The following is a 15295-nucleotide window of genomic DNA, read 5'->3' as shown; positions in this document are numbered from 1 at the left end:
CCAGAAAGCTCTGGGGATCCTCCTGTCTGCCTCCCCAGTGCTAAGACTACCTGCATGTGCCACGGTATCTGATTTTATATGGATACTGGGGATCCATACTCAAAGTTTCATGCTTATGCAACGAGCATTTTATCTATTGAGCCATCTCCATGGCCCTGCTAGTCTTTTAATCTAAAATGTTATAGGAGCTGTGGCTTAAAGGTTGTATTGGTTACTTTCTTTTTGCTGAGACCAAGTAGATGACAAAAAACAACTTAAGGAAGAAAGGGTTTATTTCAACTTGCCCATCATGGCAGAGGAAGGCAGGGCACCAGGAAGTTGAGACAGCTTGTTGCATTGAGGTGAGGAAGCAGATGGCAATGCATGTGGCTTGCTTGCACCCCAGCCCACAGGATGTGCTGCCCATAGTTGGGTTGGGTCCTCCCATCTCAATGACCCTAATCTATAAAACCTCTCGTAGACATTCTGAGAGATAATTTTCCACAATGGTACTAAATCTCATCAAATTGAAAACCAGAGATTAACTGTCACAGAGCTTCTGCTCATCGTTCTTACGTAATCCATGTGGGCAAATTGCCATCTCTTTAAAACATTCCTTCAAAAGCATTACACTTAGTAGAAAATCTCTCTTATATCACATCTTTATTTCCCCAATTTGTATATGACTTAACAATCTAAATGCTATGGTAAGTACTCTTGACATAAATAGGCAATTCACACATGATTTAACAATTTAAATGCTATGATAAATACACTTGACATAAATAGATTTGGGAAGATGGAGATTTACTTTTGGAACTTAATGAGCTCACTGGTAGGTACTAAGGAGTGAGGTGAGTTAGGAAACAGCATAGCCATAACACCCAGAATGTTTCCAGGGGCAGGGCTCCGGTTAGTGTGTTTGGGAGTGTCTATGAAGAACTGTCAGTGATATGAGTTACCTTCGTGGAGATGGATTCAGAGAGAATCCACTGTACTATGTTACTTGCGTTTATTAGGATGAGACCTCAGGTGACAGGAACATCATGGTTGTGGCATTTCATGTCTACCCAGGTACTCTCTGGTAAGTCTGGGGAGAGCAACTGGGCATGCTTGTCATAGTTCTGTCCTTCCTCCACTGGGGAGCAAGGGAGATATTGCAGTCAGGTTCACATTGCTGGCAGAAATCACCCTACCAAGAGCAGTTTGTGGGAGAAAAGGTTTATTATGCCTTACAGACTCGAGGGGAAGTTCCATGATGGCAGGGGAAAATGATGGCATGAGCAGAGGGTGGATATCACCCCCTGGCCAACATCATGTGGTCAGTAGCAACAGGAGAATGTGCCTAACACTGGCAAGGGGGAGCTGGCTATAACACCCATAAGCCCACCCCCAACAATACACTGCCTCCAGGAGGCATTAAATCCCAAATCTACATCAGCTGGGAACCTAGCATTCAGAACACCTAAGTCTATGGGGGACACCATAATCAAACCACAGCAGGGGACCATAGGAGCATCAGGGGAAGTCCTCTCTGGTCTATTCCTTCTGGGGACCTGGTGTTAGAATTTGCCAATTTCTGGGTTTTGGGTAGTGTTGCAGTCAGGTTCACATTGCTGGCAGAAATCACCTGACCAAGAACAGCTTGTGGGGAAAAAGGGGCTTATTTTGGCTTACAGACTCAAGGGGAAGTTCCATGATGGCAGAGGAAAACAATGGCATGAGCAGAGGGTGAACATCACCCTCTGGCCAACATAAGGTGGAGAATAGCAACTGAAGAGTGTGCTAAACACTGGCAAGGGGACACTGGCTACAATACCCATAAGCCTACCCCAACAATACTCTGCCTCCAGGAGGTGTTAATTCCCAAATCTCTGTCAGCTGGGAACCTAGCATTCAAAACACCTAAGCTTATGGGAGACACCTGAATCAAACCACCACAGGTAGCAAATTCTCAAGACCTAAAGCCATGACTTCCGACATGGCTACTGTTAGTCATAAAGTGATTGATGTTTTTGGCTGTTGTCTGCTTTTTGTATTGTTTTTCAAGTTTCTCAGAAGATGGGTTTAAAGCGATCTGTGATATAGTAAGTGATATTCACACAGACCTGCCTTTCACTTTGAGCAGTAGTGTCCTAGGTCAACACAGCAGAACTCTCCAGGGTAGTAAATTACAAGTATATGAGTTACCTCCTTGAAAGGGGAACAATATTAATATGTCACCACATCAAAACATGTATGATTATGTAATAGTGAGTTTTTCTGTTACATACGTATTAGTTTCCTTTGGCTGTGTGAAAACTTAATGTAATTTAACTTGGTGACTTAAAAGAACAAAAATTTATTATCTCACTGCTCTAAAACCCTGAAGTCTGAGCTAAATATCATGTGCTGAAATCCAAGTTTCTGCAGAGTCGTGTTCCCTCCAGAGGCCACAGTAGGAACCCATTTATTGTCCCTTTTAGCTTTTCGTGCTGCTGGTGTTCCTTGGCTTGTGGCTGCCTCACTTGAATCCTCAAGACCAGCATCTTCACATCTTGGCTCTACCTTCTCTCAGTCTGTGCCAGGTCTTCCTCTGCCTCTTTCCTACACTGACATGTGATAATGTTTAAGCCCCACAAAAAATAATCCAGGATAATCTCTCTCATGAGCTGATGGAATCACACTTGCAAAGACACTTTCCAAACAAAGTAACACTAGTACCAAGGATCAGTACCTGATCTCTACAGAGGCCATACTAACCTAATTAACCTACCATGGCATGAAGCAATATCTCCCCTCTTGAAAACAAGCCACTTTGACCAGATGGCCTTTCCTTTAAAGGAAAATCCCTCCAAGATGTCTTCAAACTCATTTCCTCTTCTCTCTCTCTATCTCTCTCTCATAAACACAGCTGCCAGGCTTCAACTCCAGTCTATTGAATTTGTCCTTGGTTAAGTCATCATTAATGCCTATTTACTATGTTAATTACTTGTTGTGATAAAATACCTGTCAGAAGCAACTTAAAGGAGGAAGGATTTATTTTGACTCACAGTTTTAGAGAATACAGTCCATCATGACAGAGAAGCCATGGGGGATGGGGTGGCCACAGCCACCATGGCAGGAATGTGTGGCTGCTGCTTGTCTGTGATGCTGGCTAGTAAACAGATACCTTGGGCCAGATGTAAGGCCAGGCTATAATCCTGAAGGCTGTCACCCCAGATACCAACTTTCTGCAACTAGGTTCCACCTCCTAAGATTTTACAACCTTCAGAGAGTACCAATAGCTAGGAACTAAGGCTCAAACACATGGGCTTAGGGAAGGGTGACAGTTTGCATTCAAACTCTAGCCATTACAAAGAGTTCACTGATCCATGTACTTGATGTATTAACAGTAATTGACCCAGTTGATGATGTTCTCATGTCCTCTTTCTCATAACTTATTTTTGGTCTTTTGAGACAGTGACTTGCTATAGAGACCAAGTTGTCTTTGACCCTGCTATAATTCTCCTGCCTCTGTGCCCCAAGATGTGAACCAACACATCTGTCCTCTTAACCCATTCTTCATTTAGCTTCTGGAACATTCCTTTTTCTTACATTTCCTCCAAGCTCATAGTTCTCTCTTTAGTCTTTTACTGGTCTCTCTTCACTTCCTTTAAACCTGATGTGCTTCAGCCTCTGACATTTCTTTTCAGTACACTTAACATCCAGGTGACCTTGGCCAGGCCATCTACATATAGCTGTTACCCTTGGATCTGTAATTAGCAGTTAAGACTGGACTCAGCCAAAGCAAACTCTTGATTTCTCATTGAAGCCTATTCTTCCTCCAAACTTCCCCAGCTTAGTAAATAGAACCTGATTCTTCCAGTTGCTACAGCAACATTAACAATCTGCCAACAAACTACAATAACTTTGTTTTTGAAACCCAAAATGTTCTACTACTTTCAGTGTGTTCCAGGGTATCACCACCTCTTGTGAACTATTGCAGTGGTACATGAACTGGTCTCATGATCTCCTGCTCCTCTCTTCCAAGTCTACTTGTCATGCTGTCTCATATGATCCTGTCAACACTTTAGTGTCATACCTATACTCAGACATCTCCACTTATTTACCTACAATGGCCCTTAAGTTCCATATGGCCAGGTCTCTTATTTCTCATGCCTTATCCTCTAATGACTAATTACTCTTCTCGAACCATACTGGTCTCTTTGCTGTTTCTCAACATGCCTAGCATACTCCTATATCAGGGTCTTTGCACATGCCATCTTTTTCTGCCTGATAGCTATATATCTTGATATGTACTTAAAAAATATTTTTTATTTATAAGCAGAGAGAAGGAGAAAGTAGGGACATGCCAAGGCCTCTTGCTGCTGCAAACAACCTCCAGACACTTGTCAAAGTGCTGGCTGCACAGGCACGAGGACCTGAATCTGTATATCTCTGATACCCATGTACACATCAGGCATAGCAATGTGCCCCTGGAATCCCAGCTCTGAGGAGACAGAGACAGAAGGATATCTATGAAAGAAAATAAGGTGGAGAACAACTAAGAAAGACACTCACTGTTAACTTTTGTACTATGCGCACATGCACACACACACATGCATGCATACAAACACATGCAAGTGAGCCCAAACACCATACATACATGAACAACACACACACACAAAGATACAATCTGTGTGAGTCTGTGAGAGATCGTATGAAACCCTGTTCTTTCCCAGTGATACTGTTTGGAATCCACTTGGATTCACTATGCCTCATATTGTGATTCTTCAGTGATCTCATTATCTTTAGGAAAAAGAAGATACCTGTTTCACATTCAGGCAAATGGCTTTATGAAAAAAAGCCCAACGGAATGGATTTGCTCCATAAAGACAGTCCTCCTCTTCATGAAAATATGCGCAAAGGAGTTAGTGACTTCTGCAAGTGGGCTACTGCTATTGTAAGTTAGTGGTGATGTCTAAAACTATGATTGAAACTCAGACTCAAAGTGAGGCTCTAGGTTCAATTCCTAGCATTAAACATACTTCAATCACAAAACTGCTTTTATTTAAAAATAATGTTTGAATAAAATCTCTTAAACCATTTCAGTCTCTCCTATCAATTACAATGAAGATGTTTTGGGTGGATGAAGCGTCTGGAAGTTTGCAAGTGTGTAGCTACCTTGAATGCTGATGTTTCTACCTCACACCGTTGCTGTTGCTTCATATCTAGACTTTCCATCTCAGTATCAGGACACACTTCTCTGTCCCCTCCCGCTGGAATTCAGGCTTCTCAGTAGCATGTCTGAGTACCTGGGCAGCTATGCTTGAGCACCTGCATAGTATGTTCTTCTGAAAGGAGACTTCTGACTTGGGTCTCAGGGTTTCTCTTTCCCTTCTTCCAAGAAACCTTAGTTATGCCTGTTACTGAGTCTCTGACAATTTTTTTTATAGTCTTAGAAATGTATAATTTATTTTCTATGGGTGTTTTTTAAAATTCCAGACACTTTTCCTGGGTTTAAAATTTTTCTAGTATTACCAACCTTCTCCCAGTTTTTTAATTCATTAGTTTTAGTCCATGTATTTATTTAGTACTCTTGTCACCAAGAGTGGCTGCCTTCCAAACCTAAACATAATTCATATTGGTTTAAGAGAGAAAGCGAATTAGCCAGAGGTCTTAGGAGATTTGGTTTAGGTACAGCTGGCTCCAGGTGCTAAGATGTCTTAATGCTCTTTCTACCTTCTTCTGACCTCTCTATCTGACTTGACTCTCAAGTAATATCTCCCCCAAAATATGTCAAAAGTAATCACTAGGGGCTGGTGAGATGACTTGGTGGTTAAGGTGCTTGCCTGCAAAGCTGAAGGATCTTGGTTTCGTTCTCCAGGACCCACATAAGCCAGATGCACAAAGTGACACATGTGTCTGGAGTTTGTTTGTAGTGGCTGGAGGCCCTGGCATGCCCATCTTCTCTCTTTCTCTCTCTGTGTCTTCCTCTCAAATAAATAAAAATAAAATATTTTAAAAAGTAATCACCAAAATTAGTTATTTTATTTCTTCTTTGTCTCTCCCCTTTTCTTTCTGTTTCTTTTGTTTTAGAAATAGGGTCTTGCTATGTCATACCAGGTGCCCTCAAACTCCTACTTCAGCCTTCCCTGAGTGCTCAAGGTTATATGCTGCCAGTGGGCAACCTCGTGGGAAGGTAGAAACCCTTGTTCAACAGGGGAAAGTCCAGAATTACTCTCACTGGACTAACACAGACCACATACTAGTGCCTGATTTAACCACCATGTTTAAGGATATGGAACCTTCTCATTGGCTGGGCTGGGTTGCAAGTCTAACCCTGAGGACAAGAAATGAGGATTTCTAGCCTAGCTGAAAGATTGAGAGAGAGAGAGGAAAGCTGCTCCTCAGAGGGTGCTTGCTATGAGGAAGATGAACAGGACAGATGATGACTACTCATTAGCTATACAGATCACAGTTTATTTTATAATCTGGATTGCCTGAGTCCTGCCCCACCCAGCCCTCTTCCTACTGCAGGAGACAACTTCTCTATCCAGTCAGGCCATGCAAGGAACCTTAGTGAGCATGGATCATCACAATTCTGTGGCACAAACCTGCACTTATATATGGAGAAAAATCTGTTCCTGACTTTGAGAGGAGAGTGGTCTAACATACTTCTGGCTATCCTCCTCACCTCAAACCTTGCCTGCATATGTGCCAAATTTCAGCTGGTCTGTCCAGGATCCCCGAATACAAACCCTAGTCACCCAACAATTCCATCTTCTCTCCAACAAGATGAGAAAAAGACTGCCATGAACCAGGGAAAACTTGGCAAACTGTATATGTCAGTGTGCATTGGTGTAGAAAGAAGGTGGTTTATAGAGTGGCTGCAGAAGTTGATTTAAAAGCATCAATTTTCCTTTAAAAATGTTAGGGGTAGGGCTGGAGAGATGGCTTAGCGGTTAAGCGCTTGCCTGTGAAGCCTAAGGACCCCGGTTCAAGGCTTGGTTCCCTAGGTCCCACGTTAGCCAGATGCACAAGGGGGCGCACACGTCTGGAGTTCGTTTGCAGTGGCTGGAAGCCCTGGCGCGCCCATTCTATCTCTCTCCCTCTATCTGTCTTTCTCCCTGTGTCTGTCGCTCTCAAATAAATAAATAAAAAATGAACAAAAAAAAATTAAAAAAAAAATGTTAGGGCTAAACAATAGGGTTAGAGTTAGGGTTAGCCAAAGGACCCATGTTCAATTCCCCAGGACCCACATAAGCCAGATGTACAAGTTGGCACATACATCTGGAGTTCATTTCCAGGAGCTGGAGGCCCTGGAACACCCATTCTCTCTCTTTATCTATCTTCTTTCTCTCTTTCTCAAATAAATAAATAAAATATTTTAAAGCAGCTTGATGCAGTCTGGCTAATTCAAGGAGATGAGCTGACATTCTTCCCAAACATTCTGGATGAAAGTACCACTTGCTTGCTGCTGGTTAGGAGAAGAATGGTGAAATCACATCTTGTAGGAAAATTTGGTAGGCTTCTAAGACTAAGGCAGACTGAATTGAGTCAACTTCTAAAGCAGATAAAACTTGGAGAAGTTACTAAGTTACTGGGTGCTGTTTTATATTATGACTACCTTATAAAATTCTTTTTATAGATCTTATCTAGATCTCTAATATTTTTAAGTAGAAGCCCCTTGGACAAGGCAGATTTTTTTTTTTTTTTAGTTTTTGCTTACACAGATTTCATTCCTTGTTACTAAATAAGCTGATGGAGCCTAGGAATAATGTTGGAAGCAAAGATTAACAAAATTATCTGCCTCATAGAAAAATCACAATAATATACTTGAGAGGATAATTCAGCTGCTTTGGTAACTTGCTTTATTTTTTTCCCTTTTATATTTTATTTATTTATTTATTTTTGGTTTTTTGAGGTAAGGTTTCACTCATTAAAGGTGTGTATCACTGCGCCAGGCTTTTATCCCTTTTTTGTTTTTTTGAGGTAGGGTCTCACTCTAGCTCAGGCTAACCTGGAATTCACTATGTAGTCTCAGGGTGGGCTCGAACTCATGGCGATCCTCCTACCTCTGCCTTCCAAGTGCTGGAATTAAAAGCGTGAGCCACCATGCCCGGCTTTTTATCACCCCCTTTTTTATGTGTGTGTGTGAGGGAGAGAGAGAGGGAGAGACAGAATTGGCACTCCAGGGCCTCCAGCCACTGTAATCAAACCCCAGACATGTTGTGCCACCTTGTGTGCATGTGGGACCTTGTATGTATGCATCACTTTGTGCATCTGGCTTATGTGGGACCTGGAGAGTCAAACATGAGCTCTTAGGCTTCTCAGGCAACTGTCTTATCTGCTAAGGCCATCTCTCCAGCCCTATTTTTATCCCTTTTGACCAAAGTTTCATCTTTTCCTATATTCTTCAGTATAGGTCCTTAACACATTGTGATGTTATTTGTATAGCACTAATTTATACTTCATTTTTATGAAACAATTTTTTTAACTTTTATTTTTTATTTTAGAAAGAGAGACACAGAGAATTGGTGCATAGGGCCTCAGCCACTGAAATCAAACTCCATATGTTTGCGCCACCCAGTGGGCATGTAAGACCTTGTGCTTGCCTCACTTTCATGCATCTGGTTGACGTAGAACCTGGAGAGTCAAACATGGGTCCTTAGGCTTCGCAGGCAAACGCCTTAACCACTAAGGCATCACTCCAGCCCTAACTTGTACTTCTTTTATGTCACCTCAATGGTTATGCTCTCTTTTTTTCTGCTCATTATTGTGTAACCTTGTTTTAGCTTTGCTACATTCCTTTATACCTTTGACTGCTTTAATTCTTTTCTCTATAAAATTCACTCCAGCTTCAGTATCAACTCATTCTGATTCCCACACTCAGATTCTGTGAAGTCCAGTTTATCTTTCAGCATTAAGCCACATCCCCAGTTAACAGTTATCCTATAGACAAGATGCTCCCAAACCAATCCCTCCTCAGCTACAGCTGGGTGAAGGGAATGAATAGGGCTTTCTGAGTGCAAAATATGGCCAAAATGGCCTCCTCTAGCAGAGGCCATGGAGAAGACAGCTTCCTTTAAAAGAACAAACACATGTCTAGAGTTGTCTAGAAAATACTCACAGAGGTATGATTGTTGTATAGTGCTATAGTGTTGGAAAAATTTGCTTTTGGTCAGATAGACATTATTTCTCTGAGGACATCATTGCTTTTGGCAGGTCCTCAGCTATTTCTCAATGTACTAACACAATCTTCCAGTCCCCAAATTCTCCAGGTAAGGCCCCTGAGCATTTTCTACCTTTCCTCCAAACTCTCTATCCCCTGTAATAGTCAAAACCTTCTTGATTTGGAAGAAGGAAGTACAAGGCATTTGTTCATCTGCCCTCCACTCACTCAACCTGGTATTCTTCTAGGGAAGTTCCTACATTGATGAAGAGTTCATCTGTAAGCAGTTTGACATCGACTATCAGAGCAGACAAAGCTGTGGTGTGCTTCATGTGATGAGGCTAAACCACGTTCCTCTCGAGCTAAAGAATGGAGTGAGGCTGAATAAACTGCAGGAGGCAGAATTCTTCCAGAAGCTAGACCGTGAGAGGAAACTCCAGAAACCACAGGTGATTACAGAAGGGGAGCAGATCAAAAAATTTAAAAATTAAGTTATGTTAGTATTAAATGTTCTTTTTTTTTTTTCGAGGTAGGGTCTCACTCTGGCCCAGGCTGACCTGGAATTAACTATGTAGTCTCAGGGTGGCCTCGAACTCACAGCGATCCTCCTACCTCTGCCTCCCAAGTGCTGGGATTAAAGGTGTGCGCCACCACGCCCGGCAAATGTTCCTTATTTCTGATACCTCAGGGGCACTGGATTTTTTAAATAACACTATTAAAATGTTATTATGTTTAATAAATAATTGATAAATGAATGATAGGTAATAGATATTAAAAAGTGATATATACAAAGAAGTCACATCATTTAAAATTTTTGTTATATCTGACTAATCATTTTCAGATTTTTATGTGTTTTGTATGTTGAAATTACTAGTGGAAATATTATGAATTCTTATTATTTATTAGCAAGAGCAAAATTAATAAATATAATTTATGATTCTGTGCACTTAATTTTATGATCAATATTGATGAATTTTTATTTGAGTCTTATGGACCACAAACCATTCATTCCTCAACTGTATTCTAGCCTAACATTAACACCTTACTTCGTTTTCTTGGCATGGTGTGGTTACACAGGTGCAAAGACAAGGCACAGGAAAGAGAATAACAGTGTTCTGAAGGAAAGTACTATGAAGAGGCCCTACAATTCTGCGGTAGTTTGAATGTTTAAATATCTGACCCTAACTGGGAGATCCCTGCTACAAGGGAGTGTGACACTGGGGGCGGATCTTGGTGTCCAGCCCTAAGGTGTGTTTAGGATGGATCCCATGTCAGTCCAAAGGTGTGGAGAGAGAGAGGTTTAAGCTCTTGTTGTTCCTGCTTGCTGTTGGTGCTGGCTGTTGATGTCTCTCTGCTTGGATCTATGAAAGGGAGCCAGCTTCTTTTGCTATTGGTGGTGGTCCCTTGGACTCTGTAAACTGCTCTCCCCCAAAATCTTTCCTCCCATAAACTGTGTCTGGTTGGATATTTGTCCCAGCAGTGTGGAGGTGATTACAACACATACCATTTTACTTTTCCATGTAATTGTCACTGAAAATATATAAGCACATGCCAAGCTGTGAGTCAACAACAGACTTAAGTGCCCATGTTGGGTAGGGAGTGCCTTTTTCCCTCAAAATCAAAAACAACATATTATCTTTAATTATGTTCTAAATTACCTGTAAATTTTCTTCACAAGTCTTGCCACATATTATCACTTCACTATAGGGGAAAACAGAATCAAATCTATGTACTTTTAAAAATTCCTTTCAGATAATTTATTTCCTCATATCCTATTATTTTGACATTTTTATATAATTAGACTAATGTTTGAATTGCATATCAAACCCCTACATTCAGCACAAGAGCATCTCAGACTAAGGAAACCTAGGGTGATAATTCCTCTCATCATTATTACATTGCCTGTGGTCATTTTGAAAAAAATATGGTAGCTACATTTCAGTTTGTATTAAGTTTAACTTGTATAGTTATATTTACATAACCTAACAAAATAGATCCTTGCCGAGCATGGTGGCATAGGCCTTTAATATGAGTGAGCACTTGGGAGGCATAGGTAGGAAGATCACTGTGAGTTTAAGGTCAACCTGGAACAACAGAGTAAGTTTCAGATCAGCCTGGGCCAGAGTGAGACCCTGCCTTGCAAGAAACAAACAAGCAAACAGATTCTTGGGCAGCTAAGTGTGCTTCCTGCACAAGCATGAAGGCACCTGAGACCACCAGAGTTCAAATTTCCAGATCCTATGTAAACAGCTTCATGTGTCCATGGACACCTGTAACCCCAGGCCCATGGGGGAGACAAGACCTGAGAATCTTTGGAGCCTTGAAAGCTTCAGGATTAGGTAGAGACATTGGCTCAAAACAAAGACCAGGCAGAAGCATGATGGAGCAGGACCTCTGACATTCTACTACATAGGTGATCAGTAAGGGGTGCCACAGCCCCCACACATAAATAGATGCCATGATAAAAATATCTTATGAGTTTCTCTCATTACAATAAATAATACTTTTTTATTTTTTGGTTTTTCAAGGTAGGGTCTCACTCTAGTCGAGGCTCATCTGGAACCCACTATGTAGTCTCAGGGTGGCCTTGAACTCATGGTGATGCTCCTACCTCTGCCTCCCGAGTGCCGGGATTAAAGGTGTGTGCCACCACACCCAGCACAAGAAATAATACTTAAAAAAAATTTTTTTTGAGGTAGGGTTTCACTGTAGTTCAGGCTGACCTAGAATTAGTTTCAGTGTGACCTTGAACAGCCAGCTTGTCCTCCTCCCTCTGCCTCCCAAGTGCTGGGATTAAAGGCGTGCACTAGCATGCCCAGCTTAACATTTGGGGAAAAATTTTGATTCTTGTTTCTTAGAGTTTCTTTTGGTTCATCAACCCTCCCCTGAGACTGTATGTAAATGCAAGCAGGTTGCTTAAAGTTGTGTCACAGTTTACTGCTGCTCTCTTCAAGATTTATTCTTTTTTAATATTCTTTTTTATTATGTGTGTAATGTATGTTCATGCATGTGAATATGGGCATGCGCATGCTACACATGGGTGTGGAGGTCAGAGGGTAACCTGGAGTGTCAGTCTTCACCTTCCACCTTGTATTTGAGGCAGGATCTCTCTCTTGTTCATAGCTGCATTCACCAGGCTGGCAAGCCTGTGAGCTTCAAGATTCTCCTTTCTTCACCTCTCTGAAGGTTTACATATGCTGGTGCCATGCGTTCAGCTTTACATGGGTTCTGGGGATCTGAAGCAAGCACTTTATACACTGGACCATATCCCCGCCCTTGCTATTTTCCTTTTGATATTATTTTAGCTTCTTTTTCTGCAATGTCTACTCTGTATATATATATATATATGTTTTTTTTTTTTTTCAAGGTAGTGTCTCACTCTGGTCCAGGCTGACCTGGAATTAACTCTGTCATCCCAGGGTGGCCTTGAACTCATGTCAATCCTCCTACCTCTGCCTCCCGAGTGCTGGGATTAAAGGCGTGCGCCACCACGCCCGGCTTACTCTGTATATTTTTAATCACAAAATTATAATTTTCATCATCTATAAGTTTGATGTGGCTCTTCCATAGTCTACTTAATCTTTTTGAATATATTAAGTGTATTTTTAAAATTTAATTTATTCATTTATTTGAGAGAAACAGAGAAAGAAAGAGGCAGAGAGAAAGAAAGAGAGTAAGTGTGTCAGAGCCTCCAATCACTGCAAACAAACTCCAGACACGTGCACCAACTTGTGCATCTGGCTTATGTGAGTCCTGGGAAATCAAACCTGAGTCTTTTGGCTTTGCACATAAGTGCCTTAACTGCTAAGCCATCTTTCCAGCCCACTGAAGTATAGTTTTAATATCTGTTTTGATGTCCTTGTATGTCAGTTGTAGCATTAGTATCTAGTCCATGTTAGTCTTCACAAACTGATTTATGTCCTCATTATGGGTTATGTTTCTTTGCATCTCTTCATATCTGATCATTTGAGTGAATGCTAAGCAATGTGAACCACTCCTTCCTGAGTGTTGGGTATTTTTATATTAGAAATGTTTTTGAAATTTGTTCTGGGATATAATCAAGTTATTTGGACAGATCTAGTCCTTTTGGGTCTTGCTTTTAAGTTTTGTAGGAAAGACCAAAGAAGTGCTTTGTGTAAGGCTGATTATCACATACTACTGAACAAGACCTCGAAGTGTCCTATGGACCTTTAAGTTTCCCAGGAGCTAGAGAGCACAAATCCTGGCCCTGTGTGAATGCCAGTTACTTCTCTATAGTACTTTTGGCTCATTCTTGATACTGGGTAGTTTCCGCCAATATGTGTAGAGAAATATCCTCTATAGTCCTCTGGTTCTTTCTCTGGGCAGCTCTCTTTGTAATTCTCTACTGTAAACTACTTGCCTTGGTCTCCCTGGACTGGCAGTCCTTCTGTTTCCTCAATTCAGAGTCCCATGGGCTAGTTCTTGGCTCCTCCTTCCTGTATGTGACTTGGAAACTCTCTCTGGCAGCCAGCTGGTGACAATTATGGTACAAATTTATTTTGTTTGTTGCTTGGCTCTTGGGTATATTTCTCTCTGCTACCTAAGGTCCAGTGTCTTACAAGCCATTTGTTTACCTATCTCTTTTTTTTTTCAAGCAATTCAAATGTTTTATTTCAAAAAAATTTTGCTTTAGGGCTGGAGAGATTGCTTAGTGGTTAAGGCACATGCCTGACCCAGGTTAGATTTTCCAGGTCCCACATAAACCAAATGCATATGGTGGCGCTGCATCTGGAGTTTGTTTGCAGTGGCTAAAGGCCCTGGCATGCCCGTTCTCACTCTCTCTCTCTCTCTCATTCTATCTCTAATAAATAAATAAAAATCAAATCTTAAAAAATATATTTGCTTAAATTTATTTGCCTCATATCGAGGGCCTCTAAGACAGTAGGATGAAATATAATTTGATATTATATAGAAAAAGATGAACATAATAGTAATATGATTGGTAATTCCCCAATTTCATGACCCCTCATTGCAGAAGGGAGGTTTGCCTATCTTGTCCTCTCCTTTCTTCATTCCTTTTTCTTCCTTATTTTTCCCTCCTCTCTTCTCTTCTTTCCTTTTTCCTTTCCTTCCCTACCTCCCCCTTCCTTCCATCCCTCTTCTTTCTTTTTCTTTCCCCTCCTCTCATTTCCTTTTTCCTTCCATTCCCTGTTATTTCATTCCCTTCCCTAGTCTTCCCTTTCCTTTCCTCCTTTTTTCTTCTCTTCTTTCTCCTGTTTTCAGGTGTAGGTTTAAGGACAAAGTCAGTCCCTATTCTGGAAGTGGAAACTCCCCTCCTCCTGATTCTTCAACTCCACATAAAATTCTCAGAACTGCTATGCTCTGCTCTTGGACAGACTTTAAAACTCAGAGGTTTCTTACCACCTTAACTTTGCTCACAGTGTCAGTCTGAAGTCCCCTGTTTCCCCATGTGGATCTTTCTCTTCCTTCAGACATAAGGCATTTGTTCATTTTTGCTATGGAGAGACTTGGTTAACATTAAAGTATTCTCATCTATTATAACACTCTGTTCCTTTATTTTAGCATATTTCTCTTTACCTTGCATGCCACTCATCCATCTGTTTATGTATTCATTCGACAATCATTTATGAGCATCTATGTGTTCAAACTATTGAGCACACAAAACTGGAGGTCTGTTTCCTGTGCTTAATGAACTTACAGTCTAGTGAAGCCAATAGGCAAATGATTAACCACAACAAATGATGTCATATGTGTGCAAGACAGAAAAAGAAATAAATCAATTCCACCAAATATGGAATGAAAGCAAGTTGCAATAAAAGCTTCAAAGAACTGTGTTGGTGCTGAATCTTGAATGACTGCTAGTAAACCAACAGTGTAACATAAGCCACTACTTACGTTCTTCATTGTGAGAATAGTATTAATTCTATTTCTTCCACGTGCCTTTTCCTGTCTCCCTTTTGTTCAGTGATTCTCAGCTGAGAGAAATTTTGTCTTCCTCCTCCTCCTTTTCCTCTTCTTCTTCTGCTCTTCTCTTCTTCTCAGGGATATTTGTCAATGTTTTTAGGCAGCAGTTTTGGTTGCCATAACTCAGAGAGTGCTATTGGAAATATGTCAATAGAAGCCATAAATGCTGTTAAACAGTTTACCATGAGTAAATTAGTCACCTGTCCCCAGCAGAGAATTATTGAATCCCAAATG

The 15295-nt window shown here is 41.0% G+C and overlaps 1 protein-coding gene across 2 annotated transcripts in view; it reads left to right on the top strand.

Annotated features, from left to right (window-relative positions):
* Fam47e (family with sequence similarity 47 member E) overlaps positions 1 to 15295 on the top strand; it is a 37996-nt gene that overhangs the window by 9382 nt on the left and 13319 nt on the right. For both annotated transcript variants that reach the window (XM_045130238.1, XM_045130239.1), the window contains exons 4-5: positions 4756 to 4903; positions 9364 to 9564. In XM_045130238.1, coding sequence (XP_044986173.1) covers positions 4756 to 4903; positions 9364 to 9564 — 349 coding nt within the window. The remainder of the gene's footprint in view (positions 1 to 4755; positions 4904 to 9363; positions 9565 to 15295) is intronic.

The sequence above is a fragment of the Jaculus jaculus genome, chromosome 11 (assembly GCF_020740685.1).
Source record: "Jaculus jaculus isolate mJacJac1 chromosome 11, mJacJac1.mat.Y.cur, whole genome shotgun sequence".
Taxonomy (NCBI): Eukaryota; Metazoa; Chordata; class Mammalia; order Rodentia; family Dipodidae; genus Jaculus; species Jaculus jaculus.
The sequence above is the reverse complement of the archived record's forward strand: the minus strand, read 5'-3'. Positions and strand labels throughout refer to the sequence as shown.